At 34.6% G+C, this 18834-nt stretch overlaps 2 protein-coding genes across 5 annotated transcripts in view; both read right to left on the bottom strand.

Moving 5' to 3' along the window:
- The window catches only part of LOC111632953 (prominin-1-like), a 60265-nt gene extending 41440 nt beyond the window's left edge, over positions 1-18825 (bottom strand). The window contains exon 1 of one of the 4 annotated variants that reach the window (XM_023377474.1): positions 18675-18825. The gene's annotated coding sequence lies outside the window, so the exon portion shown is untranslated. Of the gene's footprint in view, positions 1-2687; positions 2787-4945; positions 5137-18666 lie in introns of those variants that run through there. The other 3 variants (XM_023377475.1, XM_023377473.1, XM_023377472.1) reach the window with 3 other exon arrangements.
- On the bottom strand, positions 15647-17636 carry LOC111632954. The gene is made up of 4 exons (XM_023377476.1): positions 17195-17636; positions 16863-16969; positions 16657-16791; positions 15647-16590 (listed from the first exon to the last, which is right to left on the bottom strand). The coding sequence occupies exons 1-4, from the start codon at positions 17244-17246 to the stop codon at positions 16486-16488; spliced, it is 399 nt and encodes a 132-aa protein (XP_023233244.1). The 5' UTR covers positions 17247-17636; the 3' UTR covers positions 15647-16485.
- Positions 18826-18834: the final 9 nt, after the last annotated feature.

Here is an 18834-nt window from a genome sequence, read left to right on the forward strand (position 1 = left end):
TTTACAGTCGACCCCCCTATAAGATCATTGATTTTTCCGTTTTATCTGAATTACATGTTGTACGAGTCACTTAGATTTTACAAATATGTGAGCCGTTCACAGCCCGGCACACGTATTTGTAAAATCTAAGTGACTCGTACAACATGTAATTCAGATAAAACGGAAAAATCAATGATCTTATAGGGGGATCGACTGTAAATTATAATAGCAAAAGTTTTTCTCTAATATTTTCAATTGGTAATAAAATATAACATGGTTTCTATCATTTGTAACCTATATAAAAAATATTAAAATTATATTCATTTATATTCAGCTTTTCGTAAATTTTTTTATTCGATACATCTTACTATAGAAAACTTCCATTTATAAAATAAAATATTAAAAATTTTGGAAATTGAAGAGTTTAAATAATAACCGTGACCAAAAGTGAATTTCTCTAGTGCCAGTGCATAAGGATATTTTATATTTTTATTCTTGACCAAATAAATACAAAATTAAGTACGCGAACTCCACAAAAAACAAAAAAAAAGGATAGAACGTGGGGTCATCCTATTTGAATCATCGGAAATGCCAAAATAATAATACTAGTGCACGTCCGGCATAACAGGAAAAAAGGAAATTTATTATACTTTGGGGTTAAATAATTTTCAAAATTTTTAATACTTTAATAATTCGCATGTAAAATAAATTTGGTTCCTAATTCAATTAAGAGATATTTAATTAACATTTATTTCAATTCTTAAACCAAAGAAACATTTCCAATAATCAAAGAAGAAACTTAAGCTTAAATAACCATTTATTATTCTATGATTGGAAAATAATGGGTTACGAATCAAAACTCCTCCCATCCGGGTGGGAGTAATAAGTTTATCTATCTTATCTGCAGATTAATGAAAACCTTCGTTTTAGATTATAACACTGCATTTCGAGAATAGGTCTTGTGTAATACATCTGGACTTTGTACAGTACAATTAATTAATTATCGTTCAATCTCCATTATCACCATATTTAATTTACTCTATATCATACTTATATATAATATAATAGGCAAAAAGTATTAAATTTTCTATCAATTTCTTTTTTATTGTTTTAAATGAAATAAAATTAGAAAACACTTTAAAAATATATATTTATTTATTTATTGCGTAACGGTAAAGTCGTACTTTTATTTTATAATAAAGAACGGTATAAAAGTCATATAAATATATAACTAAAATATAGCGTAAATTAATATATACATCACTTTCGGGTCGTTTTAGCGCAATATAATTTTATTAGTATTAAAAAGGATGAGACGATAATTCGAGATTAAAGTCAACAGAGTAATGCAATGTAAATGATTGTCTTAGATAAAATATTTTAGTAGCCGGTGTTACGTAGGCTCATCCCATAAAATATTAAATCGCCGTTTCGAAATCTCGTCCCAACGCAAATATTGTAATTTTATACGTTTTCAGTATAAGTCGGTCTATAAAAAATGCAAATATAAGTAGTATCGGAATGTATTCCATCTTAAAAATGCCTTTACGGAATTTTCCTAATGGAAAATAAACTTTGGAATCGGACGGCCCGGCCACATACCGAGAATTTTTCACCAAAGCTTTGTACCGGATGAGTCGGGCCCCCGCGGGCCTAGCCGAACCCGCAACCGGCCCGGGAAAAAAATGCAGAGTCGACGAAAGTACATTTCGTTAAATTATTAATAAAATTGGATACTTAAATGGAAAATTATTATGTAGGGATTATTTTGAATTCGAATTTAATATTTTGATCTATAGCCTTAACTCGATACATGTGCGAACGTTAAAAGGGAAGTATTGATAGGTAATAAGATTAGGCAGATTTAATTCCATATAAACCTATCTGCGTTACGTGCGGAATAAAATTCCATAACTTTATATAGTTTTAAATTATTCCCATTTTTACTTTATTATTTAATAATAACGAAATCGCCCTAGTCCGATTAAAAATATATACTTTTCCGCGCAACGTAAAATATTTCGTTATCATCATTTAGAACGTAATAAAAAATAAATTACGTTCGAAGAGTTTTAAAATAAATCGTTAAAATCTCGTGTTTAATTTGATTCTATCCAAACCGTCATAAATTAAATATTTTATTTAAAAAATTTTATTCCAGTTGGGAAAAATTATTAAAAATTATATTTTCTACACATAATACACTTATTTGCAGAAAAGCCATTCATTTTAACACACACACAAACACGGGCCCAAAAGTCAGTTAACAAGCGAAATATTTCGGTTAACCGACTTTCGAATTACCCGTATAAGTAAAGTACTATAAATCAATATAATATTCCTGAAGACTATTGAAGATACTTTTAAAAAATAAATGTTTATATGACAATAATAATAATAACCATAACTGGCGTTGAGAGTGGATTTTTAAAGGTTATTTGAAATACATTTTCGAAGTCGGTTTAACGAGATCAATTATCATAAAATCTCATCTACACCAGAGAAATAAGACGATCGTATTCCTTCCCGGCAATACGATTATCGCGGTAATAATACACGGAACTTTTAAATCACAAATGGGAAAAAGCTCGACTGTATTCGGTTTCCATACAAATTAATAAAAGGAAAAAAAAAAAGGAAGAAATTTCTGCCGTAATATCCTCGACGAAACATTTATATAAGTAGGTTAATGTTAAAACGAAACTGACCTGATTGCCCGGGTACTGCCAGAGAACTATCTCATCTAAAGCTTTCACAAAGCGTCGATAATGCCAGATAAGATGGTCCTATCTTTAATACACCCACCCGTACAGCATGTAAAACAAAGCCACGTTAAAATACGTTATATCGAGAAGAGTTTCCATTAAAAAATTTCGTTTAAAGGTTTATTCCGGAATAAACTAAATTTACCGAAAATGAATAACAATTTAGTTTATTTTTTTTTTCGACTTTCCGTTAAAACCAGTTAGAATTTTTTCGTCAAATTATTTTAGCAAATATAATTTTATCTAATTTTATGTTTTTTTTAATGTAATAATTAAATACGGTTATTAAATTTTTCTTTAGATTTTTACAGAAAATTACTTAATTTAAAGATTGTTAAATTTTTTTTAAATTTAATATTACGAAAATAGCGCAAATTTAAATGTATAGTTTTTATAAATTCGTTAAATCGCATTACCGGTATATATAGGGTGCATTATTAAATTGTGCCCGTAACGGTGTATCTTATTTATTTATTTATAAAAAAATGAATGAATAAATGCCGGCGAATCGATGTCGTTATAGAGTAGTCGCGCGTTACACAAGCCATAGCGACGTTACGTATCCACTAAATTATGCATTTACGGTTAGCTATCGTTTTCTACGTCATTTTTCATCTTTCAAACTATAATAAAACCGTAAATATCGGCGATTTAATCGTCCGTCTTGGTTAAAAACCGGCAAATTCGTCTGGAAACTGTTTAAGTCCGTTATTCCCGGCCCGCGCCACGCCTACGAATTCGTTTCCGTATAAGGAAATTTTCTAGACTTTTTAAGAAAAATAGAGAACACCCCTTAGCGAGAAGTGTTAATTTAAATATTTAACTTTGTAATTACGCGCGCGTTACGGATCGAGTCTATTACGATTTCGCGGGTTTCCGGGGCCAGGAAGAAGATCGAGTAAAATCAAAGTTTTAAGACTACGGATACGAGATAATTAAAAAGGCCGTAATAAAAGTAGTAGTGTAGTTAAACAGGAACGAAGAAACGTATCGGGCCAATCCATTTTCGGCGGTGGTCTAAAGACGGCAACGGTCGGGAAGTAAAAGGGGAGGAGATGCTGGCGGAAGTGAAACGACGTAGTTATTTCCAGTACACAATACAATTGAAGGGTTTCTTTTAGCCACGTCGAGTTAACTCGGAAAAGCGACGCGACCGACGTTATTACGGGACTAACCGCGCCGGTTATTTACCGAAGACGATTATTTATAGAAGGAAGCTTTGCGCTTCTACTAATTTATTGCGCTTTGGTCCATCGGATTTTTTAGCGTCGGGAGGTACAGTAAATTTCCATTATCCAGGATACTTGTGGAATTTTTAACCCGACAAATTAACGTGTCGACTTTTATAAATAAGCGCCACCGGCAGGATTTTGCCGCCGATTTTAAAAGTTTGTTACGTCCATTTGTAACGGAGTGGTAAAATATTGGAAATTATTGACGTCATCGTCGTATACAGGTGGCATGGATAAACCGCACCGGTTAAAACGTAATTTAAGCCTGTCGTTTCTGGGTTTAAGGTATTTTACGACTAAGTCCCATATTAATCATAAATCACCGTCTTCGAATTTATCGATTTCCCTCCCTAACCCGGCGGTATTAAAAAGTGGTATGCGGTGTAAAATTCTCGTAATCGATTTTCCGTGCCACGGTATTAACAAATCAAAAGAGCGATAAATTCCATATATTATTACGCATATAATATATACTAAGTCAGAAAATGTAAGGCGTTACGGAAGGACGACGTGGCACGGTAGGGAAACTTTCCCTTGTCTCCAATTTTAACTCGGGGTCCCGCTAATGGTAACTTGGGCTCCGGAAGTTAAGAGCAATATTGAATACTGTAATTTAGGGGTTGTGTTAAAAGTATGAAGCCGAAGAAAGGAGGCGGCTAAAGCGAAGGCACTATCGGGCCCGCTCTCCCTTTACGGTTGGCGAATAACCCGGGAGATTAACGCGCTTTTCCCACTCCGCTCTCCTTCCATTGATACTCGGAAGAGGCAAATCTCGTCCCGGCAACGCGCTTATACAGGAGAGGTGGAAGCCGGTTTCCATGCCGCGGATACAAATCCTCCCAATGTACTTTTGGCAAAGTAAAACTAATTTACACTCAATTAATTTTCTTCGCACGGTGTGGCGCCTGGAGAATTTTTTTGTAGAAGAAGAATGCGTGGGGCCAGCGCGGTGGTCTCCGGCCTACATACCTTTATGCTACGGGATGACGATTTCAGGGCCGAACGGCCGGGTTACGTCTGTCGACATTGTCGGCTGACATGTTCGCCTTGTTACTCGCGTCGTCCGTGGTGCTCGTCTACCTCCCCGCCGGTCACGTGGCCCGGCTTTTCGACACGCTCCCGCCACCTGCCGGACGAATACGACAATAAAAGTTCATAAACGGTCCCATAAATTATTATCGATTAGCCATCATATTTAACCGGTTTAAAGTATCGAGACGTTTTTCGTATTTTCTTGATAAATTACTTCGCATTCTATTTTCGAATGGCTTCTATTTATAAATGGCTTTGCTTATCGATATATATATGTGTATATATATATATATATATGTGTGTGTGTATATGTATATATATACAGTCGACCCCTGTAACGCTGTTGATTATTCCGTTTTATATGAATTCCATGATGTACGAGTAACTTAGATTTTACAAATACGTGTGTCGGGCTGTGAACCGGCTCACGTATTTGTAAAATCTAAGTGACTCGTACATCATGGAATTCATATAAAACGGAATAATCAACAGCGTTATAGTGGGGTCGACTGTATATATTTCTCCCTATACGCAAACGCGTAGAGTAGAGGAAGGAAGCGCGCTTAGTTCTAATTCGACCGTGCGTTTCTTTATCGTAAACACCACACGGATTGAAACAAAACGTTAATGTGTTTTTCCAGCGGAATGGAACCGCCATTCTTTTCTTCCCCCGGCGATTTACCGAGCGTGACATTGACATTAAAAATCGTCCTTTCTCTGGGAAATGCGGCGGTTCGTTTTCGGAACGGACAGAACTCGCCAGAGATTGAGTCACTTCGTGAGTCAACGGACAGGTGGGAAAGTGGTCGGACCGGTGTCAAAGTGTTAATGCATCCTCTACCCGTCGGCTTATTCCGTCGTTCGATGCCCCGGGGTCACTGCCTTCATTGTAAAAAGGCTCTTATTTCTCTTCCTAAAATAGTCTGGTATTGTTGTATGTACTCCAAAATATATTTATAAATTATCTTTTGTGCGTTAAACGTCTCGGTAGCGCTTCTTTTCCGCGCGCAAAAAGCCGGTGTATTTGGCAGTTTGAGAAGTTATTCGACGGAATTTCTTATTATTTATTTATTTTGGTAATCCCATAGTAAATTTATATAAATAATTCGTCGTTAGATACCTACTGAAACACTTTTTAACGCGTTTGGCAATTATTCGTTGAAATTCATTTTTTTTTAAATTTCGTTTATTTATTAAACTTATTTAACCCCATAAACAATTCCTGTAATAATTTTAATTATTTAAACTTTTATCATTAAATTTTTTTAACAAATAGCTACGTCTTTTTTAAATGCTAATTTAAAAGATATAAAACACTTTCAATTACGGTTGTAACTATTGTGATGCGGTTTTGTAAATTGAATTGCATTTTTTTTCCTTAAATAAGAATTCCTAAATTAGAAACAGATACGAACGAAGTGGAAGAAATTATTATTTTTTACCTTTTTGTTATACTTCGATGTTTTAATTAATTTTCTGCCTCGTATGTCGGTCGCGTTGATTGCCAAATCAATGAAAGTAACGCGGCTACGGCAACAGAAAGCGACCTTGAAAAGATATTCCGGAAAATATCGGCCGGATTTTTTAAACTTTAATAATAAATATTCCGCCTGGAACAATTCACAGGTGTGATCTACATTCGAGCGCGCTGCTATAGAAACCCGGATGTTAATTAATTTAAATAAATGAAAAACGATTATCACTTAAATTCTTATCGGTGTTCGATAAAAATTTAAGTGATGGTTTTAAGTGAATGGAGGATGGTTTATAAAGAAATTAATTTAGAAATTTTGCAATATTTACAATTTAAAGCCAGATAATTTTCGTAAAAAGTTGATAAAGATTATTTCATTTTCGCATCCTTCTTACGACGTTCCGTTGCCAAACATCGATCTATACGAGTGAGACACGCGTGATTTCCCATTAGAACTCTAGGGATAATGTTCGACACATTTTAATCGAATTCCAAAGAATTATTTGCGAAATTTCGGATATTTGATCTTCGATTCAATTATTTCCCGGAGCTTAAACATATTTTCTTTCGTTAAATAACTAGTTTCCTCTCTCCATTCTTCTATTATACAGGCATTTTCGCTCGTCTTATTTTCTCTTCCGAAATCCTATCGAAACGAAATTTTTAATATTTAAATTTAACGAGTTAATCTAAAACTTTACGGAAAGCCTAATAAGAAAATTATAGCCGCCGGCCGTCGTTACTTCTGCCGATTGGCTCGACCATGCGAGTGTCGACAATATTTCCGTTTACCTAGGCATTAAAATTACCGGCCAGGACAAAGTAATTCGTCTTAATTCGCCTCTGAGTTATAACCACGTCGAAAAAGCATCCTTTAATTAAAGAACCGATAGACAAATGAGCTATTTGCGAGAGGACATTGGGATTAATTGCCACGAAACACGCAATTTTCCGGACTAATAACGGGCGGATAATAAATTTACAAAGGGTTAACTTAATAAGGTCGCCTTATCGGACGGGTCGGGTCGTAATTGCCGCAAATGCGATTATTTCTTTATTAACCAACAGGAAATGGCGTAATCGGAAGTAAGAGGAAGCGACGGAAGCGGTCAAATTTCGATAGGAAGCGCGAGAATGCGTGTTTAACTGGGAAGATAACGGTAACGATTGTTTTAGAGTGCGGAGATCGTCGATTTCTTTGGGCATCATTACCATCGAACCAGAAGGCAAAGGGATAGATTTATCCGGATTTCCAATCGATGCGGGCATTTCCCGGCGATATTGGAAATCTCGCTATTGTCTCGAGATGAAATGCTTCGACGATGTGTCCATTTTATTGGTTTCTTGTCGGTGGGGGTGACGACCGATCGGCTTTAAAGAATTTCTTCCGGCCCGCGGACTGCTATTTAAACCGTGATTTATATACGGCACCGCCGACCGTGGCGCTAATTTAATAACTCTTCTGTTTTGATACACAGTCGATTCTGTCTCGCTAGTTTATTTTCCACTTGTTCTACTTTTCAAATACATTGTTCCTCCTCTTACGCTCCGCATTATGGATTTCCACAAGATTTCCTTCGAATCTATTTTTCTAAATATTTCGGCAATTCTTTTCTTGGCGTAAAAATTGCCTTTAAATATATATATATATATANATTTAAAATTTAATTTTTTTATTGTCATCATATGCCAGGTTGTGCAAGTGCCAAAATTTTAATTCTATCTCGTTTATTCCGAAAATATCCATTTCCGGGATAAAATATCAGTACAACATAAATAGGAAATTTACTATTAAAAGTTTAATGGTGTTTTTAAAGTATAAGTAGTACAAAACCTTGAATTACAAATTATATATTTCATGTTATTTAAAATATTTCAAACATACACACACACACGTATATTTATATAAACACTAATAAAATTTTTTAATTCTGTAATCTTTAATGGTACAAAATAATTTAATATTTAATTTCTAAATGTGGAATAAGCTATGAAATGTAAACTTAAAAAAAAGGCGAATGTTGCAATTTTTTTAATGCACTATTAATTTAAAAGATAGCATTTTTTCTAATGGACATACTCTGAAATTATACGGGCCTACGACCTTAGTTTATATTTATTATAAAAGTATATATACTGTATTAAATTACGGTATTATCTTTAACGTAGGAAGCTATAGAGAAAAATGAAAGAAAGGCTGATATAAATTGTTAGTAAGATGACTTCTAAATCGAATATCGACAGAAAAATCATATATAAATTCGATTGTCGTAATGTCATTTCTGTTTATTATCTTCGGTTTTTTTTATCTGTATTACATCTATATTTTAGCGACACAATTAATATAAAAAAAAGTTTCTATTAAACAGATTTAGATTAGTCAGATATTAAACACGTGACTTTTTCACGTTTAAAATTATTTACGAATATCCGTTAATATTAATTAAATATTTCAAATGTATACAAAATATTACAAGCGTTTATATATATATATATTATTGAAGTTTCGGACGTATTCAATTATGAATTGAAAACTAGCAATAATACTTATATAGCAAATATGTTTCGTTATATTTTTAAATATTATTTATTAATATTTTATATACATAGATATGTGGTAAACAAAGCTTAGGTTGGCCTAAACAAACACGAAATGAATTAAAATGCCAAAGCCTTCAACTACTAATTCTATAATTTTCTAATTCTTCCGTACGAATTGTTTGCTTTTAAATATAATCTAACAGATGATAAAAATCAGCGCAGTGGCAGTTATTCCCCCCAATAAACATGAAATAATAACGAGAATCCGTACATAAAAATGGTTATTTCGGTTATTTCGAAAAATTCAAATTTTGAAAGATAATTCATTAATTACAAACGCATAAAACAATTAATTAAGCAAACTTATTTATTAAATGAATTAAAATAATTTTTAATTAGTGATTATTCGGTAAAGACTTTATTTGCTTTGTAATTATTAATTATCTACGTCGTAAGACGTCCGACCTTTCGGTTTAAACTTTTCTTCGTCGAGAGAAGAAAATTAAAGGCGAAAGCGTTATTTAAATTTAAAAAAAAATAATCGCTAATAAACTATTTAATTAATTAATTGTTGTTAGATCTGGGCCTATTATAAACGACTATTTACAATAAGAATTCCTTTTCGGTGGACTTAGGTAATTATCGATTTATCGAAATTCTTTCCTTTCGATAATCTGATTTATAAAATTCATAAATTCGTGGAATTTTCTTTATTGATTCCCTGGTCAAAAAATTTCATTTATTTCGATATTCTTCTTTCCCGAGCGTTTTTGATTGCGCAAAATGGAATTTGTTTTTTATATTTATTAGAAAATATTAAACGATTCCGTTTAAAAATTGGTGGTAATACGTCGAACTTGCCAACGACGGCTACTGACAGAAACGTAACCTCCAAACAACGGCCATTTTTTATTTTGTACACATGTTTGTTCGAATAAAGTTCCCGAAAAACGGACGCCGTTTAGAGGTGGGCGTTATCGAAGGTTCGACCGTAGGTAAAATTACATCGTCCCACCAATAAGAATTCGAATTGCAGAATATCATAAATAATTTGACTATTCGATTTATGCACAAAAGAAAAAATCATCGGTTGAAAATTGCCACCCAATGTCGACCTATAAATTCCCACCGACGTCTGTCCGCCTGTCTGCCCTTCCTTAATCTCGAGAAATGAGTGAGGTAGATGAAAGTTGAGACCGGATACGGAAAGCTTAGGGGCGGGAGGCCCGATTAATTAACTGTACAAGAACTTCCGGTTTAGACCAGAAGTCATGTTGTTTCATATCAAAAATCTTTTTCCGGACGGAGTTTGATAGACGATCGACACGATTCCATTGTTAACAGGAAAAGTATGACGTACGGGGGAAAAACACTATTAAAATCGACGCAATCATAACTCGTTATTAAGTTAATTTGACTGGCAATAGGTAAAGTAGACATACGATCGTATTTAATAATTTACACAAAATATATGAAATTTTGTAAGAAAAATCGTTTAATTACATTATTTACTCTTACGCGCGGGCCTATATTTTGTAAATAACAGAAAACGCTGTTTAAAAGAAAATACAATTAAAAGAATTTACTGAGATTTCGGCCATTAAAAATAAATTTAATCTTTTAAGTAACAATAAACAAAAAGCGAATAATTCAAAGTAAACGTAATTCTCCTATTTTAATTAATAATAAAGTAGAGGAATAAACGTTTATTCTTTAAATATTATCAATATAAGTTCATTTTTAATAATTACAAAGCTTCCGAGAAACTAATTTTGAACATTTTCTCCTTTTAATTATCGGAGGAATGTTTTACTCGAGTAATTACTCTTTATTACGGCTTTCGAAGTAAACACCACGGTATCGAAGCTTGTGACTGTCGGTGTTTCGTAACGAACGTACTGTACAGTACGTATCGTGAGTGACTCCACTTGTGGCATTAAACGAACGTCTGCGGCCTCCCTTCCTTACGATAAGGTTATTTATTCTTCTACGTTTATTGCTATCGTGTTTACGCATCTTATCCGGTAGCAAATGGCAGTTTCGCATCGTAAAATGCAATCGTATCAAAGGTAAAAATAGCGTATAAAAATCAGAATTGTAATGAAATTACTTCTGTATCATGTCGCTAATCGACGTAAAACTTTAAACGCTTACGTTTAATACAGTTTTTTGTTACGAATAAAATTGAAATTAATGTAGTTTTATTTTCTACAAAATGAGGAAAAGAATATTATTTTTTCCGCGAAAATAAATTTTACGCAAATATCTAAATTAGGGCTTGTGAGCTAATTTAGACATTTGCGGTCGGGATGGCTGGCATCGGTAATTTTTTTAAGAGATCGGACAATTAGGATTACTGGTTTAACCTTTTTTCGTGGATAAGAGGAAGGGTATTGGCTATTTAATCTCGATTTCTTTTGCCCTTTTTAATTTTCATTGTATTTAGTCGAGTTCTTTGTTTTGTTTAAATTGAAGCAAGGTTTACTTTATTTCTTTTAGAAACGGTTGCTTAAATTCTAAAGATTTAGAGCGCATTTTATTAATTTATTAATTCTTTTTCGGCACGCTTACGCAAAAAGTTTATCCGCGGTCGGTTCGAGTAAATGTACTGTACGTACAGTACTGTATTATCATTGGTGTACTGTACGCTATCGACGGGCCCGGATTAAGACTTTTAGAGGCCCTAGGCACTTAAAAGATTTTGTGATTCTGTATATATAAATCAAAATATAAAATAATAATATGAAATAAAATTTTATTTTTCGAAATGAATGATGCAAGTAAATACTTTTCCTTTCCTGGTTGTTATATATAGGCCTATTGTAAAAGAGGAGACGACGATTCAAAAAATGATCCTCAAGATTTTTACATCTTTGGACTTAGGACACCTTGAAACGTCGAGAAATGCAAAATAAAAAAGGGGGATAATTTCTGTATGTATTGATGCTAGTGTGTGGGGGCACGATTTTGTCACCCTCTTTCAAGCTTAATAACTTCCGTGCTTTTTGTCGAAAATTTCTGAAATTTTGCTTGGAAATTTGTTTATTTGGGGGATCGACGCTATTAGATATTGGTGATTAAAGGTGGAGGGATGGGGAGATAATGGGGTCGTGTATATCTCCAGTAGGGTCCGAACGTAATGACGATTTTACTGGTTATTAGCATTAACAATTTTTTATAAAACCCGTCCCTACCCTCAAAATTAAGCTTTTGCCTTTTTCTAAGTAATAAAATTTTTTAAATAAAATATATTTTTAACAGGTTTAAATGTTGCCGGGAAAATTGAACAACTCGTTGCCCGTTTATTTCATTTATTGTGAGAGCCCGTTTTCGTGGACCCCCGTTCGGCAGTTTTATCATTTGCAGTTTTACATCATGTGGTCCGCTATAGATTTGTGGTGTCCCTTTCCCGTACGTGCTTATTTATCCGATTATTGGAAAACACCGGTTTATGGACGTTGGTGTGCCCTTACACTAGCGACCGACCCGTCGGTATCGGCCGTCCGAAAACGATACGACGAAATACAGATGCCAACTTCAAATAAAGTTATGGGGTGACAAGACTTTCCGGAGAATTCGTTTATTCCTAGTAGTTTAAATTTTAGAAATAACCATTATAAAATTTCAAGTATAGATTGTAAAGGAGAGGATTTAATAATAATTCTTTCGAATTATCATTAATTTCACGGGAAAAATTTACAGAAACCTAAAGCAAATCTTTAGAAATATCTATAAAGTTTAGCTTTCGAAGTAAGGTAAGGAGCTCCATTTGGACTGGTTATTTTGACTCTAATTTGGACGGTTATTTTAACCGACTTCAATTTTTTATTTCCAAGAAATGACTAAGAGTTTAAGTGACATCTTAGGAGTCGATCAAATTAATAGTTCGGATTTGGTGGGCCGTAATCTACCATATTTAGTTTTTGAGGAGTAAATCTATTTTTAAAGGAAATTAAGTTTAAAATACTGTAATTTTAACGCCATTCTTTGCTTTGCGAAAATCATAAAAAGATCGATAAATATCTTCTTAATTATTTAGAAAATGCATTTTAAAAACTCTATCGTATTAATACTTAATTTTATTCTCAATTTCCTTTCAAAAACCGGGAATTAAGAACTCGAACCGGGTGGTAGACTGATTTACCGTCCGTTTAAATTCGAAACCCAAGTTAACGTTATTATTATTTAAAATAGGTGTATAATTATATTAAATATTTATAAGATAATTAATCGTATCGGATTTTATTAAGATTGTTTCCTAGCTATCCGAAAATGGCCTTTATATTAGGTAATGAAATCCGTCTTTATTAAACAAGACGGATTTCATCATCTAATGTACTGTACAAAAATATAGGCAAGAATAAAACGATGTACAGTACCGTTGATAGATTGACGCGTAACAATAGACACTTCCACGAAAATTCACTAATTATATCGTTAGAGTAATTAATATACAAAGTGGCCGTAAAGTCCGGAAACGGGCCAACGTACAACATATATTAGGCCTATATGATATCTTCGTTAACAATGCATCACGTGTTCCGTGTTTTATTCTCTGTACAAACTTGCAAGGCGGCACTTTGACTCGTCGATCAAGACCACGTTTCCAGATTTTATGAACGAGTTACTTTAGATTACAATAGCCTATGTAATTGCTGGCTTTACGGCGATTCCTATTATATATTCGCTCACGAGACATTTAAATGAAAACAAATTCGTCTTAACATCCCAAATTAAAATAAAAATAAATTAAATCACTTTTTTTGTTTTTCGTCTCATTTTCTCCGTGACGAGATAGATTTATCGGTGTTAGAAAAGACTTGTTTTTAAAGTTTCGTACACGTGTACCGGATGAGTGAACGTTCCTTGCATCTTTTTCGTTCCAAGAGCATCGAAGATATATTCATTTTTTTTAAATGTAATAGTGTGCGAAAAATGCGTAGACGCAATCTTTTGTTGACCTTGAAAATAATTTCCAAAGTCATCTGTGTTGGTTTTTATTTTGCCGGCTGTTCCCATAAGGGAAAGTAATAGAATTGTGTCAAATTTGACCTGAGGTTTTTGCAAATATCCACGTTTTGAGATCCCTGAACCCAAATAGTACAAAAAAAGGGCAAAAAAATTCCGTGTGTGTGTGTGTGTTGGCATCTACTTTGCTTAATATCTCGGGACGGATGAAGATAAAGAAACATAATTTGGCACGATAACCTATATATAACGGGTTTTGATGCTATTAAATTTTGGTTGTGAAAGGTCGAGGGGATGGAGGTAGAGGGCAGTCACGTGATATATCTCGCGAGGGGTCAGACTTAGATTTTACTTGTTAGCATTTACAATGCTTTATAAAACTAAATTTCTACCCTCAAAATTAATTATATATTTTTAAGTCTTTTGCTATTTTATAATAAAGTTTTTATAACAAAATCTCGTAACATATGGCCCTATATACAATTTTAGTCATTTTGATGAATAATACAAAAGTTATTTTAAAAATAAAATCTCATAAAAGCCGGGAAAGTTACGCCACTCGTTGCTAGATTTTTATTTTTAAATCGTTTTTTCATTAAAAATAAACACACTCGGGACTAGATAATTTACTAACAAGTGAAAGTGATCTCATCTATAAGGAGTAAAACGAAATCTCTAAATAATTTAAAGCTGGAAATTATGCAGTCCTAAACGTATTTATTTGATATCAGAATATTATTTTACACTAATTAAATGCTGTTCTTTAATCTTTTCGTCGGAATTTTACGTTAACAAACTTACAACGTAAGTGACCTGGAAAATTATTTTAAAGGTCAATGAAAGATCCCATTCGTTCTCCGTACACGACTTTTCGTAGCTACATCAGCAAAATTGATATATCTTCGGTGCTTCGGAACGAAGAGGATACAATGATCTTTTACTCACCCTGTATAGGCCTCCATATATACGGACGGTATTGTAACAACAAAAACAAATTATTATACATGTTGATTTTCCATATACAATAATTTGTAACTTGCAAAAGTCGCTCCGCTTTGTGAAAGTGTAGGATGCTCCGTGGAGCCACCATACACATCCACCAAGTGAGGAAATTTTTATTTTAAAGTGAAAATTGTGCCCTGTTTTGTAAAAACGAGATTTCAGATTTAGTAACATCATCAACAGTTTAGTTTTTTGTTTGTTCTTTTAATAATTCAAATCGACTTCGCATCCCCTAAAGCCAGGCCTTTACGCTATTAATTACATTTATTATTAATTTAACTCGCACGGGCGTATCCGATTATTAAGTTATATAATGATAAATCGGAGGTAGGAAACTTTTTAATCGAAAGACCCGTCCGCTTCAGAGAAATACGGCCAGGCTTCCTGTCGTATGGCGGATAAGAGGACATCTTAACTAGTAGAAATACTATAAAACTAGGAGTTTTAAGAAGATATAAAATACCAACGTTTACGACGGAGGTTACCCCGCGTCAACGTTTACAAGAAACGACAATAGAGAGGTTGCGGTCGAAGTTTTCATCTGTAAAACGTGAACGTCGAACGTCGAGCACCGCTTACAAGATAGCGGCGCTCGACGTTCACGTTTTAAAGATGAAAACTTCGGCCGCAACCTAGCTAACGTACTACTTATTGTGACTTCGGGAGCCGTCACGGATATTTTCGACTAAAATTTGCTTTTGGTGAACTTTTAATTAACATAGAAATTAATACAATAATACGTCACGCGCCGTTTGCAACGATCGACGTGCCGGCGGAACCTAAGCAAAATCGTACAATATTCTATTACCGCGTACCGTATGCGGGCCGGGTTTAACTCTGGTCGCTAGTAGGCACTGGCTAGAAATTTTTAGAATTCCTCTTTTTCCGACGTAGAATAAACGTAAACGTTCCCGACACTAACTTAGTCTTAGAGTTCACTTGCCGAATATTATACGAAGACGTACCGAATTTGGTACACTTTTAAGTGCGAAAGCGATACGTTTCACTAAACCCGCTCGACGTCCACGACATTTTTTTCCTTTGATTAAAAATTACACCGGACGTATTGGCGCACGTTTACGTAACGAGTGGTTAAAGCTATCTATTCTGTGTACTGTACAGTAATTAGATTATCTTATAATGTATTGGAGATGGGTTGATGATAATAAGCGCAGAACCCAAACGGTTACGAGTCGAAAGTTGAAATTTGGTATACTGTTAGGATACGTCATGAGAATGTACAGTACACTAAGGAGGGATTTTTGGAAATTCCCCCGCAGGGGAGAGGGAGAGGGTTAATCTTCGCTATCGTTACTTTTTGCCCGAGCAACGCCGGGCAAAAATCTGCTAGTAAATAAATAAATAAAACGACATTTTTATTATAATAAATGATTCGAACGTAAAGTCGTATTAATTTATACACGAAGAAAGAATTTTATTTAATTTCTGAAGGAAACTCTCGAGTCTTTCCGTCGTTCGAGTGGCGCAGAATTTATCGAAATAATTTTTCCACTTGTCCCAATTGATACAAATAGAACGGCAATCCCGCCACCATAGAAATTGCCAGGAGAAACGTGGATAAAATTTTCTTTCCCATCTGTCGACAGAAAAATACGCTAATTACATTCTCGTATTTGACAATTAAAAACCACTAATTACGCACTCGATCTCGTAGATTCGTATTTTCGTCGAAAGTAAAATACTCGTAAACGACGGCCACGGTCAACGGCATAAAAAATAAATTAAAACTCAAAAATAATTTCCAAAATTTCCGTTCGAACATTCTGGATAACGTCAACTTTATAAATAAAAACAGAAACAAATATTGTCAGAATGTATTTCTTAATTAATAAAATAATTAAAGCTTACGTTGTCGATGGCGTCTTCTACTCTAGACGAGATTGCATCCATCTGTTCTAATTTACGTTCGATTCGTCGACCGAAAATTATTAAATCGCGGTTCATCGCTGCCCCGTCTGAAAAATTTTGAGAAAATCCTGGCTATACCTAACCTACGGCTACGATAATACGAGATTTGGCGGTTATGACGTAATAATATATACCACACCCGGTAGAGAAGCAGGAGGGTCCGAACCCTGGACAAATTGGTCTAATAACCAAAGACCCTCCGGCTACGAATGTCCGTCGGGCAAAAATCTCTACTTATGCAAATTCGTTAGAATCGAAGATGAAAACATTACCTTTCTCTCTCAAATTTGAACCAGCGTTGGTGATTTCCCGATTATAATTCATTTAATCCTAGGTAAAATTTCTTAACAATTGTTTTAAACGCTAACAAATGTAATGCGTGTAGGCAATAATAGTTTACTTACAATTACAACCGGCAACCATGCCGGATTAATTTTAAAATATACTTTTAAATGATTTTTTACGTTAAAATAAACTCCGGTCTTTCGATTTTATCAAATCCTAAAAAGTCGCAACCAATGAAAACCGGACTAAGTCGAATTTTTCTCAAATTCTCTAGTGAATTATCCGTACAGTATTAAAATATCTACAGTACTATTATAGTATCTTGGGTGACAAATTAAACATTACAGCTGTGATATAATTTGACGGGAGGAGGTTAAGATGTCGGTCTGTTATTCCGGGAAACCCGGAATCGAATCCGCCATTGCCCGAATCTCGCTCGACTCCCGTTTCGCTCACTCGCTTGATGGTACAAGTCGGAATATTAAAACAAACAAACAAAAAAAAATTTACCATAAAGGGATAGCTAAAACAGACTGTCTTAGTGCCCACGGGACGGAAAGAGATCTCGTTTATGCGCGTACGGAACGAAGTCAAAGACTGCTGTCGTTTCAAAATTTCCTAATTTAGCTGCGTCAAGAAACTGGATAGAGTCGTCGTTCGTATTTACGACTTGTTCAGAAATTCGTCTTCCGGTCATTCGGCGGTTAACCAGTCACTTTTAAAAAAATAAACAATTTTTAACGCTCTTTTCTTCTCCCCCAAATTACGATAATTACCCTTTATAAATCCCACTGTTGCTAATTTATTTAAAAGCAAAAGATTTCATCTCCGTTAAATTTCCTTAATCCGCTCCTTTGGAGTTTTTTAACTCTCCGCCCCGTCAGCACTAAGGGGCCTTATTTTAGCCAACTCGTTACGGATTCGGCCAGGCCCACAATGGGGCCGCCGGGTGGTGAAGGGCGGGACCCGAAAAATTCCTGAGTAGTTTTCGACCCGGGTCCTAGGCAGAGCGGTAGCCTGCCACCTCGACCCCTCGGCCATCCGGCCGTCGTCTCCTTTGGGTAATTATTTTATGCCACTTCCGGAAATGACGTGACAAATTATTTACGCCATGGCGCCGCTTTGACGAAACTTTTGTTAATTATTTGGCCGGATTATACGAAAGAAATCTTTACTGTAAATGCCCGTATTGGCCACCCAAGACGAACCGTCAGAGTTAACCGATAAGCGTTGGCCTACTAAAAGTAAAGACGATGGTTAACTTCTAACACTCGATCTTCGGTGTCCGATACGGCCGTAAAGTGCGTATACTAACGACGACGTAAATTTACTAATAAATTAATTAATTTCTACGGCAATAAATCGACGGCATAAAATAATAAATTAAGTATTACCGAGTGGAAATTCGCACGCGTCACCTCTGCCGTACTAATAAAAATAAATAAATAAAGTTACGTACCGACTTACTTTAACGGTATATAGAAACGCGTCGTTTAAATAAACAATGAAATATTCAACTCCAGTTGCTCGCCTGAAAAACGGAATACGACGAAAAGATCGGCGGTGGAAAACGTATTTACTATGGAATTACAAAGGCAGAGTGCGGGATGTACGCTAAAGGATATCC

The sequence above is a fragment of the Centruroides sculpturatus genome, unplaced genomic scaffold (genome assembly GCF_000671375.1).
Source record: "Centruroides sculpturatus isolate CEXI.00-Female unplaced genomic scaffold, Cexi_2.0 scaffold624, whole genome shotgun sequence".
NCBI classification, from domain to species: Eukaryota; Metazoa; Arthropoda; class Arachnida; order Scorpiones; family Buthidae; genus Centruroides; species Centruroides sculpturatus.